This window comes from Pyrgilauda ruficollis, unplaced genomic scaffold, assembly GCF_017590135.1.
Source record: "Pyrgilauda ruficollis isolate IOZ18807 unplaced genomic scaffold, ASM1759013v1 scaffold3, whole genome shotgun sequence".
Classification (NCBI taxonomy): domain Eukaryota; kingdom Metazoa; phylum Chordata; class Aves; order Passeriformes; family Passeridae; genus Pyrgilauda; species Pyrgilauda ruficollis.
The window spans coordinates 2930280-2957433 of NW_024524377.1; the positions used below are offsets into that span (position 1 = coordinate 2930280).

The 27154-nt window shown below is 34.6% G+C and overlaps 1 protein-coding gene across 1 annotated transcript in view; it reads left to right on the forward strand.

Moving 5' to 3' along the window:
* Positions 1–27154, forward strand: part of LRP1B (LDL receptor related protein 1B) — a 288470-nt gene that overhangs the window by 144744 nt on the left and 116572 nt on the right. Inside the window, exons 33-40 of the mRNA XM_041473230.1 lie at positions 2134–2268; positions 3185–3314; positions 5749–5875; positions 6030–6181; positions 6464–6588; positions 9599–9970; positions 20312–20501; positions 22385–22589. Of these exons, the coding sequence (XP_041329164.1) occupies positions 2134–2268; positions 3185–3314; positions 5749–5875; positions 6030–6181; positions 6464–6588; positions 9599–9970; positions 20312–20501; positions 22385–22589 (1436 nt within the window). The remainder of the gene's footprint in view (positions 1–2133; positions 2269–3184; positions 3315–5748; positions 5876–6029; positions 6182–6463; positions 6589–9598; positions 9971–20311; positions 20502–22384; positions 22590–27154) is intronic.

The window sequence follows — 27154 nt, forward strand, 5'->3', positions numbered from 1 at the left end:
CCACATGTGATCATGACAGAGACTACTAAGACAATGCAATTGAGTTTTCTAGGGTTTGTACATTTTTTTTAATTTAAATTATGCAAACTTTACGAAATTATTGCATCTAACACAGAAGACAAAAATTTGACCTTTTCAATTTAAAATAACAATATTGTATTGACTTTTATTGGTTTTATTAGCTATTATCTCATGTTTTGGGTTGAGTTTTTTTTGTTTGGTTGGTTTTTTTTTTTGCAATACTCATATGTTATGTTATCTCCTACTTTAGAGAGGTTTATGCAGACTTAGCTAAGAATTATCAAACTAATATTTCGGAATAATGAGATTTTTGACTTTTTGGAAAAAATTAAATTTGAGGCTGGATGAAATTAAGTGATGTTCTCCAACTTGTCTTGGTGAAGTCACAGCACAGGGAATATGACTAGAATTGGCAGTGACAAATGCATTGCAAAGATAAATGTAAATGATGTGCAGCAGTGAAATCACAAGGGGATAGTGTGTTATAAAAATGTTACAGCTTTCAACAGCATTTCAGCTTCAAAAACATGTTTTTCTCAGTTTGATAACTTACATTGAATTGTATAAATTCATTTCTAAAACCTACATATATCAAATATGATTCAGAAAGCAAGTGGAGGCAGTTTCAGATTTCATTTTTTTTTTGCTTTTCACTTAGTGAGTGTTGCCTTCATTTCACTCTTAATCAAGAAAGATTCCCAAATTTTGCTGTTATCTCAGTAATTTAGGTATGCACTGTGTATAAAATATATTTACATATGCTAGTAGTACAGCATATCCTAATTAAAAGTCTAATGACAGTGTTTTTGCAGAGATTAACAAGCTAGAAGATGCATACACCTTTTTTCTCCCTGTGTTTTGATACTTCTAACTAAATTCTAGTTAGCAAATAAGTAGCAAAATGCATGACTCTCATATTTGTTTTGACTACTTGAAGTCAGAATTGTCATTTGTTTAGTTGGTGGTGGGGTAAGATTCTTGAGCATACCAATATTGTTTGGTCACAAATAACTATCTTATTTTACAAATATATCTATCAATCTACACAAATATTCACACAGACATACATATATATAGATACATGTGTAAATATGTAGATATGAAATATTTATATTTATTTATATAGGTAACATTTCTATGCTGTATATAGAAATATATATTCTATAAATACATTTAGACTATTATGGAATTAAAAGCAGATTTACAAAGTATGAGAAAAATAATGAACAAATATTATTTAATATCTCTCTGCAAAACATCTTACTAAGGAGGTCATCAGCTCATTACTTTGCAAGCAGGATGTTGGTTGCAGCTTATTTACAGAACCCTGTCAGTGAAAATAGAGACAATTCTGCTTGAGGGACGTTCTCACTTTGTTTGCCCCACCTCTTTTTTGAGGTTATTATGTGCCACAGAAGGCACATAAATGGGCAGTTTGCGTCTGTGCTTCAGCCACTTCAAATTCTCCATTGGCTGTTGAGTTTAAATGGTCAAGCAGTCCCTTTTTTGCAGAAAGGCTGGAAAGACAGCTGAGATGTCTTGAAACACCAAACAAAAAGACTGTTAGTGGAAGCTTGTCAGGACACTTAAAATAAAAACTGACTTGTGGATGGAATATATTTTTTTATTCTTTTGTCAGCATATCACTGTCAAATGTCACTTTTTATTTCCCTAGTTAATTTTTTTTTCCTTACACTGTTAAAATTCAATGTGTCTGATTACTGAAGGAAAAGTCTGTATAAGCAGTTTTACACTGTAGCTTTTCAGACTCCTGAATATTTTGGAATGGTGACAAACAAAATAGTGTTTTTGAAGCATTTATTCCATTAGGGAAAAGGTAAAGACAGCACATTTATTGTGATTTTTAGCAGAGGTAGTAGCTTCCTGTCATAGCCCTATTGTGCTACATGTGCTGTACTAAACAACCTGGAATTCTGACATAATTATTTTAAACAAAATTCAAGAAAAGGCAAACGAATGAGGAAATAAAGCTGATGATAATTTTGATACTAAATGCACGTTAAAACTATAAGTGGCAATATTTACAGTTGTTAATGCAGAAACTTGGACTGAAGAGAATTAATCTGAGAATCATTGGCACGTGTTTTATAGGAAACGATACAATCTATTGGACAGACATGGGTTTCAACAAGATCAGCAGAGCTAAGCGAGACCAAACCTGGAAAGAAGACATTGTCACAAACGGTCTGGGGCGAGTTGAGGGCATTGCAGTGGACTGGATAGCAGGTAGGTCTGAGCCTGCTCCAGGATGTGTCTGCATGGGGGATAAATCAAATGGGACTCCATTTTCTTCACGGTGGAAAAAGGCCCATTCTTTATTCACATAACTCCTTTCTATACAGTTTTATAGACCTCGTGTGGGACTCCAATTGGTCAGTAGTTTTCTTGCCAATTACTTTTATTGGTTACTAACAAGTTGTTATTCTGTATTGATTGGTCACTCAGACTCTCGGTGTACACGTGCAGGGAAGTTGTTTGTGAAAGATAGTTTTCATTTTTCTATCTAAGGGTGCAAAAACAGTTTATACAGGTGCAAGCTGTTTTTTACACAGGAATAGATTGTTATACTAACGAATTGCTCACAACAGGATTCCTTTCACATGGGAACTTGCAAAATGCTAGCTTTCACAAGGCCAGCCACTGATACCAGGAGAGCAGGCTTAATTTTAAGAAACCTTTCTCTATGATTTTTCTACCTTACTGCAACACGTGTCATCATTTCTGAGAGTAAAGGCTTGCCTCTTCAGCTCAAGGTTAAATAACTTTGATTCCTTTCAGCTCTAATTTCTAGTATTGTAAATGTCTGGAAATTACTTATATATAGATATATGTAATATGTATATATAATTATAATTATATCTATATATAATTATATATATTCACACATATATATATATATACACACACACATATATATATATATATGTATATATATATGATGGTATTTCCTAGATGAACAGTTTCAGTAGTGGTTTATGCTTTAAGAAGGCTGGCTAGGACTACAAATTACAAATATAACGCCTATGCAAATGACAATAGAGCAGTTAGTTTCTGGTTCGGAGTTAAACAGAAGCAGTCTGTTTAAGCAGTAGTTTTGAAGTACCCTTTCCTTCAGGCAGTGACTTCAGGGAGTTTTTTCCAGGTAACATATACTGGACAGACCATGGCTTCAACCTGATCGAGGTGGCGCGGCTGAACGGCTCGTTCCGCTACGTGGTGATCTCCCAGGGGCTGGAGCAGCCACGCTCTATCGCGGTACACCCAGAGAAAGGGTAACATGTTGTTCCTAAAGTACACAGAGCTTTTGCCTTGCTCTCTGTATTCATAACATTCTGTAAGTTCTCTGCAAAATAGTTTTGGTTTTCTGAGGAAACTGTTTCACTGGAAGGTTAGGCCTTGCTTGGAAGCGTGTTTTGATCTGAAGTGCCCAACAAATCCAAGGAAGCCAGGTCAGCTGATGAAGGACTTCATGATGAAATCCCAGAGCAGTGTAATCCTTGGTAGTTATGAACTCCAGAATCATGTGACATCCCAGTGCAACAACCAGGAAGAGTGGCCAGGGTAGCTGAAAGCCACGTGAGATGAAGGTTGTGGATTGGAGAGTAGCAGCTGGCAAAAGTCACATCTGTATTCACCCAGCTGATTTTTGAGGACAGGGACTACCCTTCAGTATTGACTGAAATAGGGAATGTACCGTCCCCTTCCACCTCCAGAACTCCGTGTGGAATCCCCATCTCTGGAGTTGTTCCAGGCCAGAATGTATGGGGCTCTTGAGTAACCTGGACTAGTGGAAGGTGTCCCTGCCCATGGCATGGGGTTTTTTTAGGATATTTAAGGATAATTAGAGGACCAGAGACTACTGTTTTGCGTGTCTGGTAGAACAGTGTATCTTCTACAAAGGAAGGAAGTCTTCATTTGTTTTATAATATTGTGATAACTTGAGATGTCTCCACTCAGTTCCTCCAGGAGAAGCACAGCAGCATTTTGCTAAGGAAGTACAAGGCTGCCTTTCTGTGCCAAGATTAAGGCCTTTTTTCCCTTTGCATTATTGTTAAATCTCTTCCCCCTTTTGAGGTAAAACTTTCAAAGGTGTTCTTCCCTCCCTTTACCCTGACTTCACATTCTGCATTTGTCTGGAAGCTGGAGTTGACAGCTGTAAGAATAGAGAAGAAAATAGCAGTTATTAGAGCTCGTTGAATCTGCCAGTTATGCCAAGATGGGAAGCAGGCAGCATTCAGCTGGTTGGTGACATTATTTATTGTCACTGAGTCAAAAGTGAGGAATGTGTAGCCCTACAAAAGGGTGTCTTTGTCCCTCATCAGGTATATTTATTCATATATTTTTTGGCAGATGTTTATGGTTTTCTTTGGAGAATTTTAGATTGATTTAACCTTCTAATTATGAGTTGGTTTAAGGAATAATTTGAGTATAGGAATATAGAAGGAATATTTGAGGAATTTGAGGAATCTCAGTAAGGAATATTTGATTATGTTGAATGTCTGCTTTCCTGTGGTCAATATTTAGTTCATATCCTCTATAAAGAAAGTCACAAATGACTCTCTGACCTCTGACCAGATGTCTGAAAGCAATTCCAGGTCTGTGTAGTGGTGCTGTTAATGATCTGGTTAAAATTGCTTTAAACTTATGTAGTGATTGTTAGAATCTAGCTGATTAATACTGCTTATTTTGGCATTCCTTAACATATTTTTATCTCATGTTGCTGTTCCCTTTCCTAGTCTGCATGAGTTTTATATTAGTATAAATGGTATTGTTTGTTATATCAAGAAATATGAGAACAGATTCATTTTGTCTGAAGCCATAAGGCTCAACAATGAGAGCCAAAGTGGGTTGTTTCAGAAGCTGAACTTGATGAACAAATTATAGGATTCATATTTTTTTTTCACCCTTATCACATTATTATCCCTCATTATTTCACATATCTGTAGTCATCTAGTCAAATACAGCTGCTTAAGTGCATACTGGTGTAATGTCACAAGACATGGGCGAGAACTGTTTAGTAGTGCCCAGAAGATTTTGTAGTCTTTAAGGTTACTGTTCATAAAGGAAGTGCTCTGTGTAGATTTTTTGGCCTCATTTTGCTATAACCGAAGCAATAGATTGAGAGGTTTATCAAGGTAGAAGTTTGACAAAGCATCTTGTCCCAAATTAATGATGCAACTGTGGCAATAAGTATACAGGGACATGAGATCAGATAAGTAAAATTCAGATTGTTCCCATGAAGTATTTGGCAGAATTTGAAAAATATTTTCTTCTCAAATAAGGTCTCATTTCTCTACCATTTCCCCCACAGTATTTCTCACTACTTCATATCTAAAACATTTTTAAATTAGGTATCTCTGGTATTATTCCAGTATTTGTTAGTGATTAGATGCAAGAGCATCTGTTCCAGAATTTTTTTTTTTAAACTTTCTTTTTTTTTTTTTTTTTTTCCCAAGCACAAAGCTGAATTCTTTAAGGAATAGCATTGCACATGGACTCATGGAATACAGTTTTAAGAATTGCTTTATGTATATATTTTGAAAACAATATCTTAACAAATTATCCAATTAGGAAGTATTATGATACATTTAACTTCTTAAGACAACTTAGAGACGTGAGCGCCATATGAGGTTTTTTTAGTATCTATTTAATGGTAATAGTGCATTTTGTTTGCAATTTTAATTGATGATTTCTACAACATTCTAGGTATTTATTTTGGACAGAATGGGGACAGAGCCCTTGCATAGGCAGAGCACACTTGGATGGCTCTGAGAAGGTTGTCCTTGTGAGCCTGGGGATTGCATGGCCTAATGGGATTTCCATCGATTATGAGGTTGGTTCCTCTGTCTTCCAGCATGCCTAAGAATGTGCAGTATTTGTTATGTTTCATTAAAGCCAGCTGGTGTTCCACCTTGATGTAATCTTAATAACTCGTAATTAAATACTTGGACAAGCCTGTTGACGTTTCCTTTGAAATTAATCTTTAGGAAAATAAATTGTATTGGTGTGATGCTCGTACCGACAAGATAGAAAGAATTGACCTTGAGAGTGGAGGGAGTCGGGAGATTGTGCTGTCAGGGAGCAATGTGGATATGTTTTCAGTTGCTGTGTTCGGAGCTTACATCTACTGGTCTGACAGGTAATTTATTTTTCATAAGTATTTTAAATCTCAAAATGTTGTTTCGGTGCCAGGTGCCTCACCTTTGTAGGATTAGCCGTTCCTTAGCAAGGTCGCAGGCGGGATCACGGAATCCCGTGCAGTTTCCAAGGAGAGGGAGTTCTGAAAGATGAAAAGTGCCTCAGTGCCATAGATGAGAACAGGCTTCTCCGCCTCCTGTTAAGTGAACTCTGCTCTTCAGTCATTTGTTTGGTGTGAATTAGTTGAGGATTGTTGATGAGACATCTTCAACTTTTTTGGCAGAGCACATGCAAATGGCTCTATTAGAAGAGGCCACAAGAATGAGGCCACGGATGCTGTGACCATGAGGACTGGCCTTGGAATAAACCTGAAGGAAGTGAAAATCTTTAATAGAGCACGAGAGAAAGGTTGGCTGTTCTTAAGGATGCTATTGTTTTAATATCACCTGCTACTTTTTCTGTATATTAAAGCATACCAAAAATTAAGTAATCAATGATTTTATCACCACTTTTTACTCTTGAAGTTTTTTTTTTTTTAAACTAAAATTAGTGTACTGAACATATAGTACAAATCCTACTAAAATTCTTCAGAGTGTTTCAAAAAGAAAGCCTAAAACCAAAACACTTCCTATCATTCCAGGTTTGATGGTTTTTGTTTTGTTTTTCTTAAAAGACAGGATTGAGAGACCTTGACCTGTGCTTTACAGAGCAGTAATTCAGGAGTTTCAGATTTCTGTTGGAAAGCAAACCAGTTTTATTTCTTATTAAAAATTCCCATCCTCTGTGTCTCAATATTTATTTGCTGACATTACTTGGGTTTGAGTCTCTTTTTTTTTCTTTTTTTTTTTTTTTTCCTTCTGTGGAAAAAGACCTTGTAAATAATCAGATTTCCTTTATATTCAGTTAGTTTAGCAAATTCAAGAGACAAAAACTATTATAGACTCTCCGTGATTTATGGTGCTGATGGTTAAACTTTATTTTCCACTACCTGACTAAGAATAATCTTGCTATTTAACTGTCTTTTTACTTTTAAAATTCTGGTTTTGACAAGACCTTGAAAAACTTGTTTTACCGAGAAAAAATGGTGATGATTTCCTCAGAAAAAACTGCTACCAGGTAATCCAGATGAAATTTTCAAGAAATATACTCAAAAGAGAGGAAAAAATAACGTTAATACTATTATAGATAAAATTTTTAATACAAACATATTTATAGTGTTGGTAGCACTCAAAATTTGCTTTAATCACAGCATTATATATCCAAAGATTCTGTGTCTTCTACTTAAATCTCTCCAAATAATTGCATTATACGTGACACATTAAATAAATCTGAATTTTGAAAGGAAACATATTTATGAATTAAGAAAACACTTTTAAAAAATTTAATGTTTTTTGAGAAATAATAATTTTCAAACATATGCATAATAATTTTGCTATGGATTTCTGCATGCAATTTCAGAACATCATATTCTGTGGATAAAAATAAATCCACACCAAATTCCATTTCTTTTAACTAGGCTAGAAATTGTTAATGTCTGCTGGCTTGGAAGGGCTTTATATTATAGAATTAGGAAAACAGAACAATGGGATAAAACAATGCTTCTTTATGTGTAATTTTTATTGATGGATTTATAGACTTGATCACATAAGGAATGGGAGAAATGGTTACTCAGGCTAAAAATCTACTGATGTTAGTTTGAAAAACATACCTGAATGATTTTTTAATACATTTTTCAAATTTTACTAGGGTACAAATGGTTAATGTCATTGGGAGGGGATGTCAGTGAGCCAGAAGGACAAAAGGGAAAAAACAGGTGAAAAATGTTTTTGGAATGTTTTTCTATCTCACACTATTACATATATATTTTTTTTCTAAAGTTTTTTGAACTAGAAGTAGTTAAGTATTTTAAAAATCCAATCTAATTAAATAGTATCCCAAATTTTGTTATTAAAACGACCCCCCAAACAAAAAAAAAAACAAAAAACAACCAAACAAAAAAACCCCAACACCCCAATGAGCTGTGCTGATTGTGATTGATGCTTTTTTTTCAAACACTTCTTTTACCCTTTCTGATGAATCTGTCCTGCAGTGGGACTTGCAAAGATTCCCATCCTTCAGTGCAATTTTACAGGTGTGCAAGGACATGCCCTGGCTGTCCTGGCTTCAGAACTGGCCATTTTTAAAGGTGTTCACAGCTGGTGAACCATGGAAGCATTGAAGTTTTCCAAGAGATTTTAGAAGCTTGAGGATCTATTTCATATATTTTATTTTTTTCTTCTCAACCTCTCATCCTTCCAAACAGATATTAACTTTTCTAGCCTAATAAAACATTTAAAGTATCTTTTAAGCAAATGGAATGTAAAAATGTCTGTACCTGAATCTCCACATGTTTTACATAACTCCAGACGACTAGCTTATGGAAGTTTTCCTAGGAGAACAAAATTAAATATTTCTGCTTTAAAGAACAAGTTACTTCTCATTTGCCATGACTTTTTTCTTAAAAGGATTTTCAGCTTGAAACGTATCAGTTAAAGAATTCAATCAACAGTACTGTCAGACACTACATCTTCCCAACAATTACAGTTTTGTACCTCAAAACATTCTATTAAAATGTTTTATTCACCTTCATTATGTGGAAAACTTTCAGAAATGGGAAAATTACTATACTAAAAAGGCTGAGTTGTTAGGTGGAAAGGGCTGTCAGAAAGAGAAAATGAATTATCTCAACTAGCTATAATAGTAATTCAAAGATAGTCCAAAATAAAAAGACAAATAGCTCCCAATTATTGATGATTACAGTTATTTTAAATATAACTTGTAACAAGTGTAGTTACTAATTTGACAGTGATTCCTTAATGGTGTGCAATTGTCAGTGAGTAAGTTTTTAAAGTCAGGTTTTGAATTAAATTAGAACAAAATGTTGGGAAATGTCTTCATTAAATAGAGGGAACTGGATTCACAGAGTTTTTTACCAGTCAATACATGCATATTTAACTTGGTAGAAAATACCTTAAAGCAGTACTATATTCTGATTGTAGCTAAATTTGACTTTTTCCAGTAACAGGTGTTTAAAAAAAAATAAAAATTCAAGCTCAAAGGACTTGAAACATTTTCTACGTCTTCAGCTGGTTTTTGAGGAATAGCCCATTTTATCTTTTTCTATTAATAAAATATGTGCTGTTGTGAATTGAAAAGGACATAAATTATACAATACTTATTGATTTTATTCTTTAAAATTATCTTTCAGTGTGGTTAAAGTTGCATTATTTGCTCTTTTGGCCTTTTGTTTTCCTTGTGAACATAGCCCAAATAATTTTTAAGAGGAGAATTCCCAGAACACATAAAAATTCGTTTCTGTTTAAGTTAACAAAGTATATTTTTACTTATAACAGACAGGATTTATTATGCTTTTTCCCAGGTACCAACATCTGTGCCAAGAACAACGGCGGATGCCACCAGCTCTGCCTTTACCGCGGCAACGCGCGGAGAACTTGTGCCTGCGCTCACGGGTACCTGGCAGAGGATGGGGTCAGCTGCCTCAGGCACGAGGGCTACCTGCTCTACTCGGGAAGGACAATATTAAAAAGCATCCACCTTTCAGATGAGACCAACCTGAATTCTCCAGTGAGACCCTACGAAAACCCAGAGTACTTCAAAAATGTGATAGCGCTGGCCTTCGACTACAGCCTGAAGGGAAGGGGCACCAATCGCATCTTCTTCAGTGATGCCCACTATGGAAACATCCAAGTTATTAAAGACAACTGGGCTGGCAGAAAAGTGCTAATTGAAAGTAAGTAAAAAAAAAAAAAAAACCCAAACATATTTCCCAAAATTCCGGTTTTATTTCAATAAACTTGAGTGCAAAGTTGGTGATCACTTGGCTTTATTGACTAAAAAAAAATCAATGAAATGTTACCATAATTATTTATTATGTTTTACCCCTGTAAGATACATTTAAACGTTAACCACTTCAAAATAATTTGTTTTAAAATGGGCTTATGAGGTGTGAAGCCTGTTACTAGAAAATAGTAGTGATGGTGACAATGCTTAATTTATTTTACTGTGATTTTAGGATCTTTACTCTTGAAATAAAACCTCACTGTGAATTGCTTGGAAATAAACTTTTTGGTTTATTTTTCTAGTTAGTGAGGGTGAATTCTCTGTTATGGCCATTTCTCAGTATAAAATATTAAGACCTTGGTTTGCTCAGTTGATTCGCCCTTCTTGAAGTGAATCCCAAGAAAGGGATTTGTGCTCATTGATAATCAGAGGCAAATTCCAACCTACAGAACTGTTTGGTTTTAATAAAAGCTTACTTGACAATGTATTTATTCACTCCTAATGTTTATTATGCCTTCATTCACCACAGTAGTAGGAGAAATTTCATTAAATATGACCTGTTTCTAGCCTTTGAGACTTGAAGCTTGGCACTATTATCAAGAAATTTCTGCCAGCATCTTCACAAAAGTCTTCAAGATTAGACAAACCATATTTTACATCTGAGGTATCAATAAATTCTCAATATCTGGCAATAAAATATTTATCAATCAAGTCTGACACAACTGTAATACGATTCCTATGTAGGAAGGTACCAGGTTTAGCATGGGAAAATTTGAATTTGAGGAAAATCTGAATGTGAATACGTACGGAATACATCCTTAATGCTAAACATGCATAAATGTGTATGACTAAAGTGCTAATTGTAAAAACTGCTCTCTTTCATTTCTACTCTATTGAGTTTTTTCTAAAATATGCAACAAAACACATTCATCTGTAGTCACTTATCAGATGCAGATACGTAATTTATTTGTTCTCTTTTCCTTTTTCAATACTGTCTGGTTTATTTGAAGGCTGCAATTTCAGTAATTGTTTTCTAAAATGTCCTATGTACTATGTAGCATTTGTTTCTTAAGATGTGGACTAACCATTCTGTGATTTTATATGATACAAGGTGTTGAGGATTTTTTCCATTGATTTTCTATCTATGTGTGGATATCTTAGAGGAATTTATGACATTTGTATTGAGATATGTTGAAGATAAACTAAGCAATGTTGTCAGGATGTTCCTTCCGCTCCCAGAAAAGCACCCAGGGATTCAGAGTTGAGCTTAGCTGCACGAGAGACAGAAGCATGCAGTGATGACATGGAAGCACCATTTCAACTCTTTTTTTATAAGAAGAGATTAAGAGTATTATATGAAAAGCCAATGGAACTTTCAACATTTGAAACAGACAAAGAGGAGAAATAAATACTGGTGAAGGACTAATGCAGATAGAAATTGGTTTTTAAAAGAACAATAAAGTATTCCTCATTAGTTCATTATAGGTTGCTCTACAAGAGCTAAAGACATTCCATAAAGCACAGCTGGGAGTTATAGTTTTAAGAAATTGTAAGGAAGTGTTTCTACTTGTAGCTTAATATGCCAGATTTCATTTTTCATTAGCAGAGTCAGCACTCTGAGTAATTGAATGTCAGATGAAATTTTTTATCCTTGTAAAAGCCTTCACTGTGCATGCTTGGGGTGAACATGTGAACTATGACATTTCGTATAAATACTTCTGTAGAAATTCTTCTTTGTAAGTGAGAAAGGACATAAAGTACATTAATATGTTTATTGCTCTCTTTCATGTGTTTTAAACCTCTTCAGTTTATGTTGAATCATTCTTTTTCAGCTGTTATTTTTGTAGCCTTCCATCCCACAGTCTGCACGTGACTTTTCTCTCACTGTAAACAGCAGACAGTTCATGAAGCTGCTTGATATAGTGGAGGTATTTGTTCAATCTCCACCTATAAGGAGAAAAGCAGTGCTAAGATTGGTTGACACCAGAAATTCCATTCACTGCAAGATGAAAAATTCTAAATTTTTTTTATTTCCATATTAAGAATATGTGATCTAGAAATTATTAAATGGAATCCTGCTGAGAGATTATAGTAATAATGTTCCATTTAAGTATTGAAAAGTTACGTATTTGATACTGATTTTTGCTATTTTTCCTCCAAAATTATTAGAATACATCTGTAGGAAGTTTTCCTGTATTAGGAAGGGATTTAAAACCCCACTGGAAATACCTAGTGTGGTTATATCAGTTCTACACTTCTTCTGCTTCATTAAGTTGAAGTCTACAAATAGTGCAAACCTTTACTCAGTAATTAACATTAATAGAGAAAATAGGGTATGATACATCCAAGGCACTGTTGTCCCAGAGTTTTATTCCCTGAATGTAAATCTGCTCATAAAGTATCTATTATCAGATGGATCTCTCCCTCCTTGAAATCAGATGTGCCACTCAAATCTAACAGATCCATGAACTTTTCTGCTCACTAAAAACACTTAAGACTCATAGAGCTCTTTGTAAAACAGGTTTCCAGCTCACTAAAAACAGATTTACAACTCACGAGCAACCCATTATCTAGCATGTTTTTAGCTCACTGAGAACAGATTTACTACCCAGAAACAACCCATTATCTAACATGTTTCCAGTTCACTGAAAACAGATTTACAACCCATACGCAAGCTATTATCTAACATAGTTCCGACTCACTGAATATTGATTTAGAATTCATAAACAAGCCATTATCTGACAAATTTTCACCTCACTGAACAGATTTGCAACTCATAAACAACCCATTAGCTAACACGTTTTCAGCTCAGGGAAAGTAGATTTACAGCGTCTAAACAACTTTATCTAACTTGTTCCGGTTCACTAAAAACAGATTCCAAACTCACCAAGATTCCTGTACCTGGTGGGGTCCTGTCTTCAGCAGGAAGAAACAAAGACAAAAACAACAATAAACCAGTCCAGGATATGCACAGTGCCATGCCCTAACACTTTTATTTTTGTGCAATGTTTTTTTTGAGGAGATTCTTTCATATCTTTAAACTCTCCTTTGGTCAATCAGCAGTGGTTTCTCTTTTTTTTTTTTTTTTTTTTTTTCCTAAGTAACTTTATCAGGTTAATCTTTCTTATTTCCACTTTTTCAAAACAAGAACCTTGTTCTTGTTTCTTGAAGAAACGATCTTCAAAGCTTATGTTTATACCAAGCAACCTTTTTAGAAGTTAAAGCTTCAGTTTCTAGTCCATTAGTGGCATTAATTATTTATTTATTTATCACAGGGAGAAGTTTGAAGTAATATATTCACGAACCAAAGCCTGTCTCAGTGTATCTAGAAAAGCAGTGCAGTGTTCCAACAGGTTTATACAGTGGTACAACAGTAGACAGAAGACCAATGAACAAGTTAAAAATTACAGAAAAAAGGTGGAGGCAAGGACAAACAAAAAAATCAAATGAGAAAGGGGGAAAAGTATTAAGATGAGATACACTCAGTGAGCTGTTTTTTCTCCTGCCTCTGTAAACAATGGCACTGAGACATTTTGCCAATGTAGTGTCTTTCACAGCACAAAAAGGAAATGTTTTGTGAAAAAAACGCTCCTGTTTTGAACCTGAGGCCTTCATGCCCGAGGAACACAAAAATCTTTTCACTGCTAACATAAAGTGTCAGATCCTGTGATGTATTTTAAGGCTTTTTACAGTCTGACTCTTTTAAAGATGTTCCAATGTGTGCTACTGTTCTTCCCAACTAAATGGGTCCAATTTAACTGTCAAAAAGGCATTTATGTTCCCATTTCTCTTACAGAGCATTACATTTTGTACATTGTGTGAGATCCCTTTAGTTTTGGAGCTTTCTTCTCCAGAAAAGAACTTTTTAATCTGTTAAAAATAAATACTTGAATATTTCCATTTTTTGTTTCATAAATGAATGGGATTCATGATAACTGTGTGTGTTAGAATAGAGGTCCAGTGATTTTTCACTTTTTAAAGGAGTGAAAGTGAGAGGCTGTTGTTAAGTCTAGGATATTTAAATAGTAAAATATAATATTTGTTATTACAATGCCAACATTGTTAGAGGAAAACAAAGTGAGTTGTTTGTCAATGTAATTTTTTTATGTATGTTGCTGCATATTAGAGAATCAGACAACCACAGGATGTTTTGGTTGGAAGGGACCTTTAAAATCATGTTGTTCCAAGACACTGCCAGGGCAGGGATACCTTCCACTAGACTAAAATCAGTGGGTAAAATCTGTGAGTTTCTGTTCTAGGTAGATGAAGTTTACTCATTTTATATTAATCTTTTTAAAATTAAATTTTAGAAATGTGTATTCCTGCACTTGTCATGCTTTGTTTAGGTGTTCCTGGTGTGAAGCTCTGAAATATATTCAGGATGGGAGCGTTCTCACACTGATCTCTTAGTTTGGTATGTCCTGAGCATTCCCAGCCTCATTAGTGAGGAAAGGTGTTCCTGCATATTGCACTTGAGATTATTCATGAAGAATTAAGAATGTTTATGACTTATTCAACTTTAAACATTGCCCTTAAATTTATATTGATGTACACATTTGCTATTTTTTTCTGTCAGAAGATGTGAGTTAGTTGCATAAAAGGTAAAACTGTGTTTGGTGAATTGTCAGGGAAAAGCTGCAGAGGAACATCCCTTTAATTGTATTGGTTTTTTCCTAAACAGTAATGTGATCTAGCAAATATTATTAGATAATGAGGATTTACTAGTTAGGCTATTCTGTCATTAATGCCTTAAGTAGCTCTTTTTCAACAGCAACAATAAAAGTATATGATTATACACATTTATTTGAAAGCTTATTAGGATTGTTGTGATATTGTTCTGAAGGTGGTAAGGGTGAAGAGTTTTGGGTTTTTTTTAGAGTGCACATGTAATGCATAAAAAGATAATGTGAGCTCCTATAATTAGGAAAACATTTCTTCCATGAAAATTGTTGATATTTTTAATAATCTAGTAAAACATTTCCATCTTTATGTGTTAGCTTGCCATTTCAGATCTCTTTCTGCTTGTAAAACTTCTTTTATATGGATACATTTAACTAAATTGAAGTTATGATATCATAACACTTGCTAACTAGTAATGATTTGTTGAAATATTCTTGGAGGGTTCCAGCTATACAAAATAGTATTGGCTACTTAAATGGTTGAGTTCCCTGCTTTTTCTTAAGTTTTTGTTGTCCTTTGCTCCATTATTCCTGCTGACCCTAAGACAATCCCCAGATTTATTAAAGGAGTAAGTTATATCTCAGATAACAAAACACAGATTATTGCAGGTTTGCATCTCTCTTGTGATTTTCCTTGGTAAGTAATCAGGGAAGATTTGTGGAAGGGCTATATCCATTGTCTGGAAAGAAATAATTGGAGGTAGATATAGATTTTGTCAAAAAGCTGTTGGTTTTGGCAGGCACCAAATGTTTTGCTAGATATGAGATATCAGTATTACACTTTCCACAAAAAAAAACCACAACAAAACAAAAAACAAATAATGGGGGATTTTTCTCCTTTTAGAATGGTCTTCTATTTCTTTATATCATTCCCAACAAATGTTCATTCTTTCCAATATTGTCTCAGGAAATTTGAGTAGTAAGGTCGCATCCATGGAGATGTTTGTATTGTCTTGGACTTAAGCTACTTGTTACCTTGAAGAATCCAAAGCCTTTGTTCCTGCTGTCTTATTGCATTTAAAACTATTTTATGTGGGATAGCTTATAGCAGAATTTTTTTTTTCAAGACAGAGAAAAATGGTACAGATATTTGCTCATTTTTGGTATAATTTTAGCAGACTTTACATCTGCTCTGAAACTAAATTATATTTTTAGGCTAAATAGAATGATGTCATAATTGGTTATTGCAGTTTATGATGAACTTAGTTCTGTCTTAGAACTATTGTTTAGCAAAAAGCTTTCTGTTACTTGAGGAGCAAAGTGAGGGTGGGAATTATGTGAAGTTCTGATTGTGCAGTCAGTGAGAGATGTGAAAATAAACACTTTCCTTCAGGTGCCTTGTTGCTTGTAAGGCTTCGCTTTCAGCCCAGATCAAACGGTGACCACCTGTTCCCTGTCACCATAATCCTGCACAAACAGAGTGACAGAAACCACGGCCCCCTCCTGTGAGCAGCCTGCTGGAACCATCCACAGGCTGAATCCTGAAAAGGAAATTGCAAAACTGAGCCAGAGAATGAATACTGATCGTTAAAGCCATGGCCAATGTTCTGATAGCAAAGTGCTGTTTATGCTCAATTTTATTACTTTGATGGCTTTTCAGTGTTAAAAAAATTATGATGTTGACAGTTGTCCTTGATTTACATCATTGTTAAAGAAAAGGAGTTGGTTGAAATAGGAAATTAAAGGAACAAGGTAATTGAAGTGGTGCAGTTAGAAAAGTTTTGACTGTAAACTTTCTAGATGGTTTTAAAACAGAAGAGGTAAAAATCTAGGAACTGGAGAACTAGTGTGTCTTTGTGTGTATATCTATATATATATATAACCAAACTCAACTATTATTAGATAATTTAAGCTTTGCCCTTTAGTATTTTTATATTCTCGTTGCATTAATAAGGGAGCGTATTCTGACTTCTTCAGCTATTGATTTGTTGCTTGTCTGTTCCCTGAGAAAGTCAGCTGAAGATCAGCTTGGCAATATTTATAGGCTGCATCTCATCTGTGGGATGCAATCTATCTTCGTTAACTTCAGTAAAAGTGATAGATAGCATTTGGCAACGTAATGATGTGATCACTCTGGCATTGCCTTTGTAAATCATAGGCTGTTGCATTCTCTTGTGTAGATATTTAATCAGTTATACACCCCATTACTGATTTAATTCAGAACGTCAGTGGCAGGTGAATAATGTGAGTATTTGTATATTAATATCATATTGTATTAATGTTCTTTTCATTTAAGTATGCTATTCATGTGAAAATCATAAACTGTTGCTTCATGGCTAGAATAAATTTAATCAGTGCTGTAGGCATCTAATGCCATCAGTGTTTTAATTCAATATGTCAGTGAAACAAATGGGATTCTTTTCATTTCCAGTTTCTTTATGCTTTACCAATTCAGAATATTACATGATGCTGCAGAAATATGAAGCTTAGAGTAAACAAATTGCTAATTTTCAACCTTGGGACTAAATCCCCCAACTGTAGCACCAGAGAGGATGAGTACATATTTCTGATGTATTTTCTAGTAACTGAGTATATAATGATAAATTAAAGTTAAGGAATAATGTGCTCTAGAATATTCTTTAAAGGAGTATGAAATAAATAAATATAAATTATATCTATGCAAATCAGTAACAATATAACACTGCTTAGGAATCTTCTCCAGTGTCCTGTCTTTGGAAATATAAAGTTGCTGAAAGGTTTTAAGGAACAGCCTAAAGTCTAGAGGACCATTTCTAGGATAAATCTGTCCTTGGTCACTGTTTTATCACTGATAAAAAGATTTACAGGAATTTGGAGATTCATCAGCAACTAAACAAACAAATAAGAAAGCCAAAACAAAAACACAAATAAACAAAAGACCCCAAAAAGCCATACAACAAATAAATTTAATCTAGAAACATATAAATTACCAAAAAAATGCACTGCTGGCATATCCAGCTCACACCACATGCTAGTAAGAACAAAGTTACTTGTGTTATCCATTGTAAGTATTTATCTAAAAGTTGAATCTCTCTCTAAATCATTGCCCTTGACTTTAAAGCCACCTTATTTATAGATTCTAAAGCTATTAAATGAGTCACTTCTATATTGGTTGAATTGTCAATTCCATAAGTATCTCTCTCTAAATCATTGCCCTTGACTTTAAAGCCACCTTATTTATAGATTTCTAAAGCTATTAAATTAGTCACTTCTATATTGGTTGAGTTGTCAATTCCGTAAGTACAGAACATGATAAAACTAAAAGTTTATTAGCAAATAAAAGAGTGTGCCTGGTGTAAATCCTTCAGAAAAAATGCTTTTGGTGGAGTTAGGAAAATGCATTTGGTGTGTGTCTGCAGAAGTCAGTTTTCTTTTTACTTATTTTTTCTTGTCTTTTAGCAATTTAATTACTCTGGTTCCTTCTTTTTTTTTTTTTTTGTAAGAGCATATTTTTTTACTCTGAGTTTTCCTATTTCAGTTATGTATGAAACAAGTTCTATGTCAGAGGTCTTTTTTTTGCAAAACTCTATATTTGAGATAATTTATTAAGACATTTTTCATCTGTGTGCTAAATGTTCACTTGTCTCCATACATGCCATAACTTCCCATGTAGCTGTTGTCTAAAAATTTAGGAATTACCATTTTGTAAACAGTAACTTGAAATGAAACCTCCTTCTCTCACTATTCACAGGCCTAAACATGTAACGGCAGTATGATGTAAGAAGGGGGAACTTTGCTTTCTGATACCCCTGGGAAAATTGAGTTTCACTCTTTAGCACAGGAATTACTCATAAAACAACAAATCTGGTATTGAAGAGCACTTTCATCCCTGTAGTTGTGTCTTAGTTGATCGCATCTCGCTGTGACAGGAAGACCATCATTATTTTTTGTCTGCTACAAAAGAGTTTTGGACTATGTTCTGTAATCAGTTTGCTCTCAAATTTCATGACAGATTCAGACAGGCAAAAAATCTAAAATTGATAGAAATTCAAGAAGTTACACCAGGAAAATGATTTTTTTTCCTGTCATCTTAAAAATGAAGAGTAATAAATGGTTTGATGGTTTGTTCCTTACAAATGCAGTGTAGAATTGGTCAGAAAATGTCAATACCTCTGTAATTTTTTAATAGAATCACAGAATGTCTGAGTTGAAAGGGACCCATGAGGACTATTGAGAACAAGTTGTGATTCCACACAGGGAAGGGAAACCTAATAGTTAAATCATGTATTTAAGAGCATTTGCATTAGTTTAGTTTAGGGAATTGTATGTAGTCTTGAATTTGGATTCAGTGTATAAATTTAATGGAAATCTCTTATATGATATTTGAGATAACTGATTGTCTTTGAATTTCAGTTGGTGATTTCTAAAACCTTCACTATATTTCACTATTTTCAATTACGTGTAGATGAGCTGAAGGTAGATGGGGTTTCTTTCATAAATTCTGTTTCATAAGTAGGCAAACTATTTTTACACATATTCTTCTCCCTTTAAGGAGTGCCATCTCATTTTTTCTGTTGTTTCTTGAATACAAGTCATTGTTACTTCTCCACAGATATGTCACAAAATGTGACATCAGAAGATGGCCAAATGCTTTAATAATAAAAATACAAAAAACAAATACATCATTATTGGCCTCATCATTTTGATTTATGTGCCTCGAAATTTTGATTCAGTGTTTGCTCTTTCAAAGTGATCAACCAAAAAGTCAAAAAGTTGGGACTTTTTGTTCTGTGTATATGAACTGCATAGTAAAAATTACATCTTTCACCAAGCTGAATGCAAATTGTAATGGCCAACATAATATAATCCTAATGATATTTCTAGATTTTTGCCTTCTGTAGCTCATTAATAAGCTGCATGAACCTTCTGGTCTAAAAATATTTGTTTCTAGCAAAATAATAAGTGTAGTTATCAAGATACATATTTCTGTAGTAATTCACAAATAGTGGTAGAAAATAATTATTCCTATTTCTCACAGTCTGTCACTTTTATATATTGGGATTAAGTACAATTTATCTTTTCATGGCATTATATATATGCTTAGGTTGCTTATTAATATTTTTTTCCTCACGGTTTTTTGTGTTGAATGAATGAGCATGGTGTCATGGCTTATTAAAATTATATGTTGATGCTAAGACCTTCAGAGTTGGTATTTTTTCAGTAATTTTCAGGTGTTTAGCAAAAGCCAATACAGTTGTTAACAACAGGGTACTTTGATCCCTATTAGTATAACGTGTCAGTGCTACAAAATACATTGAGAGATGGTGCAAAATAATACAAGTAACTGTTGAAAAAATGCCAAGACCTGGTTTAAATGGTATTTGAAGATGAGACTAAATAATTATTGTCTTGAATAGATGTTTGTTATTTCTAAAGTGTTATCTGGGGATGATTGTTAGAATTAATAAATATAGAAAAGTGTTATTAAAGTGGTCTTGCCCTCTGTGTTGTTTTAATTTAAATTTATGAAAATAAGATTTTGATTACAATAAAAGTAAACAGAAGAAATTATAAAAATAATAATAAGCCAAAATAACTAAACCCTGTGAGTCTGCAGGTTCAGCTCTGAGGACAAACAAAACCAACCCATTGGCAGGAGTTTGACTTGCTCTGTCTGTCCCTGTATCTTGCAGATGTTGGGTCAGTGGAGGGCCTGGCTTATCACAGAGCTTGGGACACTCTGTACTGGACCAGCTCCACCACGTCCTCCATCACCAGGCACAGCGTGGACCAGCGGCGCCGCGGGGCGTTCAACCGCGAGGCCGTCATCACCATGGCCGAGGACGACCATCCCCACGTGCTGGCCCTGGATGAATGCCAAAAGTAGGTGTTACATCTCTCCTGCAAATCCTAATTCTTGCCTGGTGTCAAGCAACACTTCTTTCTTTCAGTCAGCCAATATTGCTGAACCCTACGAAGGCTGGTTAGATTTCTCTGTTTAGGAGGCAAATATTAACATGTTTTATTGTTGATATCTTTTGTTGGCTTGCTCTTATAAAGAAGTTGCAGAAGTAAGAGTCAATATTTTATATGTTCTTATGCTTCAGATCAAATAATCATTTCATTTTCATGGAATGTAAAAAATATCAAGCTGCTTTTCTTAAGAGTAAGCTAAATGCGAATTATTGAATGGTCATTTTCTCAGGCGTGTCACTGATTCCTCAGGTTTTAGCTTTTATATTTTTCAGATTCTATGCTGCTTTAGTGTGTAGTTCTGAACTTAGTATTAGGGGATAGCAAGCTCTCTTCACAGAGTAGAGAGACAAAACAATTCCTTCTCTAGCTGGGGACCAAGGACAAATGATCCAAATCTCAGGCCCAAGAGCACAAACAATGTGGGCTGAAGAGAGAAAAACAAGCAGGATGGGACTGCATGGGCTAAAGCTGTAATTGGATAATTAACTCTAATATGCAAATGGGCCAAAATTTATAAAAGTGAGAGACCCTGTGACTGATCGTCCATTTTGTGACCATTTTGGTTCATTTGGGTGTAGCCCTGGCTGGGCTCTTGTATTGCCCAAGGTGCATCCATGGAGGCCTTATAATAAATAACCACTTTATTCTTTAACTTCATCTAGCCACTATTCTAGGTCAGCCTTCACAAAGCTTCATCACTCTTACTACTTAAATTTAAAAATTCCAAAATTATTTTAGGTATATACAAAAAGAAGTCTAAGTTTCTTGTGCATATCATAGAGGCCCATGTATTTATGCAAGAAATAAAAAAAGTTAAAAAAAATAAGTAACAATGGAAAAAATCCTACAAAGAAGTCTAACTTAGTTCCTTCCCGCCACTCTCAAAATACTGTGTTAGCGAGAGGATTTTTGTTGTTACTTCAGTGTCTTACACATCTGAAGTACTTTAAATTTTCTCTGTTAATTCTAGGAGAAAGGCTATCTGCTTTTTCTGCTTCTTGTAACAGTCTCTGTCTTTTGGGGAAGTTGGGGAACATTTCTGCCATATTAAATTCTATTTTTAACTTGTATTATCTGAATGTACAAAGCTGTATGAATAGTGGAGCATATTTCCATGTGTGACTTCATGTCCTCTTAATGCAATCAAGAATTTATGCTGCACTGTAAAATACAATTACCAAGGTACCACCAATAAACCCCAAAGCTCTGACGGAGATTGCAGTGAGAGGAGGGGCAGGTTCTGTGAGTCCATGGATTAGAATTCCATCAGCAGCCCAGTCCATAACATTTTCTGTCACTGTTAACAGCAACAAGGGGCTGACTGAGCCTGCTGTAGAGCACATTAAAGTCCTTTTCTTCCCATTATCAACTCTCTGCACACCAGTCCTTGGGTCTCTATTACAGCTCTAACACGGGAGAAGCTGCAGATTAATTTCACTGTTAAATATTACTAATGCACACATTAGCTGAATTAAGTTTATATCATTACACAGCTTGTATCTCTCTCTAATGGTAAATTACTACAGAGACAAGATCAGGATTGAACAGATCTGTAAGAGAAAAGAATTGTACTTCTATACAAATTAATGAACTACAAAACTACTATAATTTATATATATAATTTATTTATAGGCCATTGCATTTTCTTGTTCACTATTTATCACAATTATTTATAGATGCCATTCAGAGTTGTTTATGAAGGCATTTTTTTTCTCTGTTGCTCATTTAGTAGAGAATTAAATTATAAAATGTATCTTATGGTTTTGTTTGTTATTTTGATTTTAATACAGCTTAATGTTTTGGACTAACTGGAATGAGCAGCTCCCAAGCATCATGAGATCCACCCTCTCAGGCAAAAATGCCCAGGTTATCATTAGCACTGATATTCTGACACCAAATGGACTCACCATTGATCACAGGGCAGAGAAACTTTACTTTTCAGATGGCAGCTTGGGAAAAATTGAGAGGTGTGAATACGATGGATCACAAAGATATGTAAGTAAAACAAAAAATTCTGTGCCATACCCATTGTATGTTTGTTTGCATTCATTACCATCTTCAAAGTGAAATTGTTATAGAAAGATTAATAATTGCCTAATTTTCTCCTAGTATTGGTTGTATATTAGAATTTTAACTCTATTGAAATACAAATAATGCTTTGTTTGCTCAGAATTTCGTTCGTGTAATGCTTGAGAGTTACTCAAATCTTATTTCTAATATATTCTAACTAGACTATTTTCAGATATTAAACTGCTCTCCATTAGTCTTTCATCATAATATATTTTGGTCCTTGAACACTCTTTTAGTTTCAACTCAAGCAGATCTTTTGCTAGGAATGTGCTGAAGGCAGTTGATCTGTGCTTGTGGTTTTGTTACATCTTTAGCACTACATTTCTCATATTTCATGAAATCTTCATTTCAGGGATTCTGTACCTCCCAAAGTTCAAGATATAATGAATGAAGGGCATGTTCTGGCTTGTATTCAATTCCCAGCTCTACAAGAGTGTGCATCATTTCACTTTGATAACTATTAACTTTAAAAAGTGCTTCATATGCAATATATGAACTTTGAAATATAATTTTTTTAATCTTAAATGAAAACTACCTGGCTTTTTGGAATCTTATCCAGTAGTTCCAGTTGTTTTAGATATTTTTTTTTCCGGAATTAAATAGGAGAGTCAATCTTGTAAGAGCAGAACTGAAGTACCGTCAGCATGGAGAGGCATGTGCTTTTCCTTTTGCCTTTTGTTTTCCTTTTATAAAAATTGACCACAGCTCACTAATGCTTTCAGATGCAATAACTGTATCAGAAACTTGGCAAACCAACCAAATGGAATCTGAAGTTTTCAGCCTCTGACTATATACTTATTAACACAAAACAGAAGTACAAGGTGATTAGTTAAGTACAAGGTAATTAGTTGGTTGTGATTAAATAGTTTAACATCATCTTTGCATAAGGTATAACACAATAGGTGTTACAGACATGAAGGAGGACATGATGCCACTTAGTTACAGAAACCTTTACTAAAATACTCCTTTTTTAATCAGGTCATTGGCTTTCACTTTGCAGCAGCAAGAAGAAAAGGATCATTGAGTTTTCTCAGCAGTTGAACATTGAAACTTCCAATTTTTCCAAGTACCTTGCCTGTTGGTTTGGCTTTCTGACAATTTACCTTTTCTTCTCCATTGCAGTAAAAAAAAGCCAAAAAACTTCTGAACACAATGATCTGAGTCCAGCACGCTCTTCTGAAGGTTTTTGGGAGCTCTGGTGTGTTACACCAATACCTGTTGTGGGATAATCAGCTGATTCTGTTGTCAAAAGTACTGATCTGGGTCTTCACTCTTCCTGCATTACTTAGATGAGGATTGTTATGGCAGAAGGAAAAGCCCAGCAGGCTGCTTGGCCCCTAGCAGCACTTCAGCAGAGTGGCTGATCACGCTGTAGATCATTTTTACTTCATTGTTACTGACACAAGCAATGCCAGAATCCAGCCTGCTAACTCTATTATTAACCTAGTGAAAAATATTTCCAGGGCACTTGTTTTACTTTGCTCATGTGCTGTCCAGCTGGATGAGATCTTTGATTTCTGTGACAACAATGCAACTAATAATTGTTCTGCTCTTCTGGTGATCTCAGATTCTTTGGGGTGTTTCAGTCCTCAACCACCTGTCAAAAATTGTTTAGACAGATTAGCCTTTCCCCCACTACCTCTACTTCATTGCTCTCTGGTTGCAGTTAGGTTAACAAGGGTAGAAATTGGGTAGCAGAACATGAAAGTCTAATGGTAATGTAATTAATTTCCTTCCCGATAGCAGCTTCTTTCTTCATTCTGCTCACCACAATAATCTAGTGCAATGAATTAGTAGAAAATCATTTAGCAATATTGAACTCACTCTTTAAAGTGGATTGTAAGGGTTTATCGATTTTTGTGTTGAGCTGATATTTTAATATCAGTATTTGTTTTCAGGAATACGCCTTCAAGTTTGGAAGACTTTTTTTTTTTTTTTTTTTTACTATTGTTCCTTCTTTTTACATAGAAGATATAAAGTTTTTTTGGGGGGATGGATTTTTAACATTTGTTTGGTCTGTTCTGTCAAATGTTCTGGTTTAAAAAACAGAAGTGGCATTTTTTTATTATTATTCTTTCCCATTTCCTTCTGGCTTTTCTCCTGCCCTTACTTGGATTTAATATTATGGCTACACCTGGTTTTAGCTGCTTAGTGCTTTAAATACAACATTTTTTTAATGAACACAGAAAGAGAGCCTTCAGCAAATAAAGCTAATTTCCAGTTTTGGACTTATTTTTCTAATAAATCATGAGTTACTTTGATTTATTTTTCCTTCTTCAATGTGAAGTATTTTGTAACATTTTATGCGTGAAAAACAAGAAACATTGTTAATTTCCTGTAAACAGGAAATTTTAACATGTTATTTCTTAACATCGAGGAGGAATGTTTTGTTCTCAGTTGTAAGTTTGAAGACCTATAAATGTGATTGTTGTAATCAATGTGGGTTTAGAGATATTTCTGGTAATTATAACCTTCATGTAATTGCAACCTGCCAGTAATTGTAACTTTCAGTTTCCAGGATGTTTGTTTTTATTCTGTTGAATTTCTGTATTAATGCAATTCAAGAAGTTCCACAGTTGGTGTTCAACTTCTGTTTTATTCAATTAGATTTTATCGATATCCTCTTCAGTCTACAGCAGAAGTGCAAGCTTTAGGTTTGGCCGTGCATTTATGAAAAAAACAGAGAAACCTGAGAAAAATTTTAGTCTGTTACTTAGAGCTTGAAATATCTTCTGTAACTGAAGTTTGGTATCAGTTAGTATTAAAACATGGGATGTGGTCTTGGATGTGTCTGACTTCCACTCTTGCAGGTAGAAGAGATGGTAGGGATGTCCTTTCAAGATTCCTGAAAGTTTTAAAATTGTACTTGTGTTGTTGCATGTTTTAGTATCAATTTAGACTTTAAAAAAATAGAAATAAAAAATTGTCCCAACTTTCAGTATTATTATATAAGCTAGAATTTCAATGAGCTGTAAAGGTGGCCAAAAGCTGATAGAAATATGAAGTCTTTATTCTGGTTGCTTGAATAAAACCAATGTCCTTGGATGTGACATAATACAGAGACTCCAGGAAATTAAATACAATGAGCAATAGTGAAAAAACGTTTGGTTTTGTGGCACTCTATTTGGATCTCAGCTCTCCCAAGGCTGAACAGCTATGATCACTTCTGTAGTGAATTTGCATTCTATTGTTACAATCTCAGATAAATTTGGACAGTGCTCCCCAGCACAAAAAGCTGAGCAGGGCATTGCTTTAGTCTTGGTTTTAACAATAAAATCTTTCCAACTGGGACAGTTTCACATTATCACAGAGAAGAACATGGGGCTGCAAAGTCTGCATGCCCATATTTCACAAAGATCTTTCAGAAACATATATGATTTTAAATTTTTTTCCCGCTGAAATGCCTGAATATTAATACCGCAAGCTTTTAAGAGTGTATTATGAAAAGTGTCTTACTGGAAATGTGCACAATTAGAGAAGAAATCTTTTGCCATTAATTTATTCCCATTTATCTTTTAATACTTTTTGTTCTGGAAAAATGTTGGGTAGAGAAAAGTTGTCCTCTTGGGATATTTATCATGGGGAAAAAATCTTTACTGGGTAAAATGATTTGCTGTCTAACCCTCTTTAAAATATGCATAAATACATAGTGAAGCAGAATTTGTTATAATTATCTGATTAATGTAAGCAATTTTGACATTCTGTCTGTGAAAGTGAATTTAAACATGGACAGGAATGCTCCTGTGCACAGGACTAGAATTATTTATGTTAGCAGGTTGTTGAGATACCCTGAACTGGCACAGGTGGGAGCAAACCTGGAGCCTCCCTTGGCATTGAATCCTGCAGAACTGAGACACCTTCTTATTCTCCAAGGCATAGCTGCAGTATCAAAATTGGGAGCTTTTGTTTCACAAAATGAAATTTGGATGTCCTCTATAGTAGGTGCATTTGTTATGTGGAGAAAGACTTCCTACACACCCACAATGAGCTATTTAATAATTAAATATGGGATTGAGTATTACTGCCCCATTCTCATCCCAGCATTTTTTGAAGAGCTGTCACACAGCATCCCCTTGCAAACACAAAGGATTGCTGATTCATGGAGATTTCCGTGAAATATCATCGCAGTTATAAACTCCCTCTGGGAAAGGGGATAAAGCACACAAAGCAGATGGAAAACCGTGGTGATCTAAGTACATATGTTAAAGGATATTATTTTTCTAGTTTTATCCCAATTGCCCTATGATAAGTAGCACTTAGACACAGGATTTTTTTCTCCCCATAGCCTGGGTGAGAACTGTTCTCATTTCATAAATATACATAAATTACTATTTTTTCACAGAGAAACCTAGAGTACAATTCAATAAAAATAGGAAGTGTATTATTTATGTCCATTATCTAATAAAGAAATGTTAACCCCCTTCCAGTAATTCTCTTCAGCGAAAATTTCAACTTTCAACTAAAAAACTGATATCAATTCATCATATTCT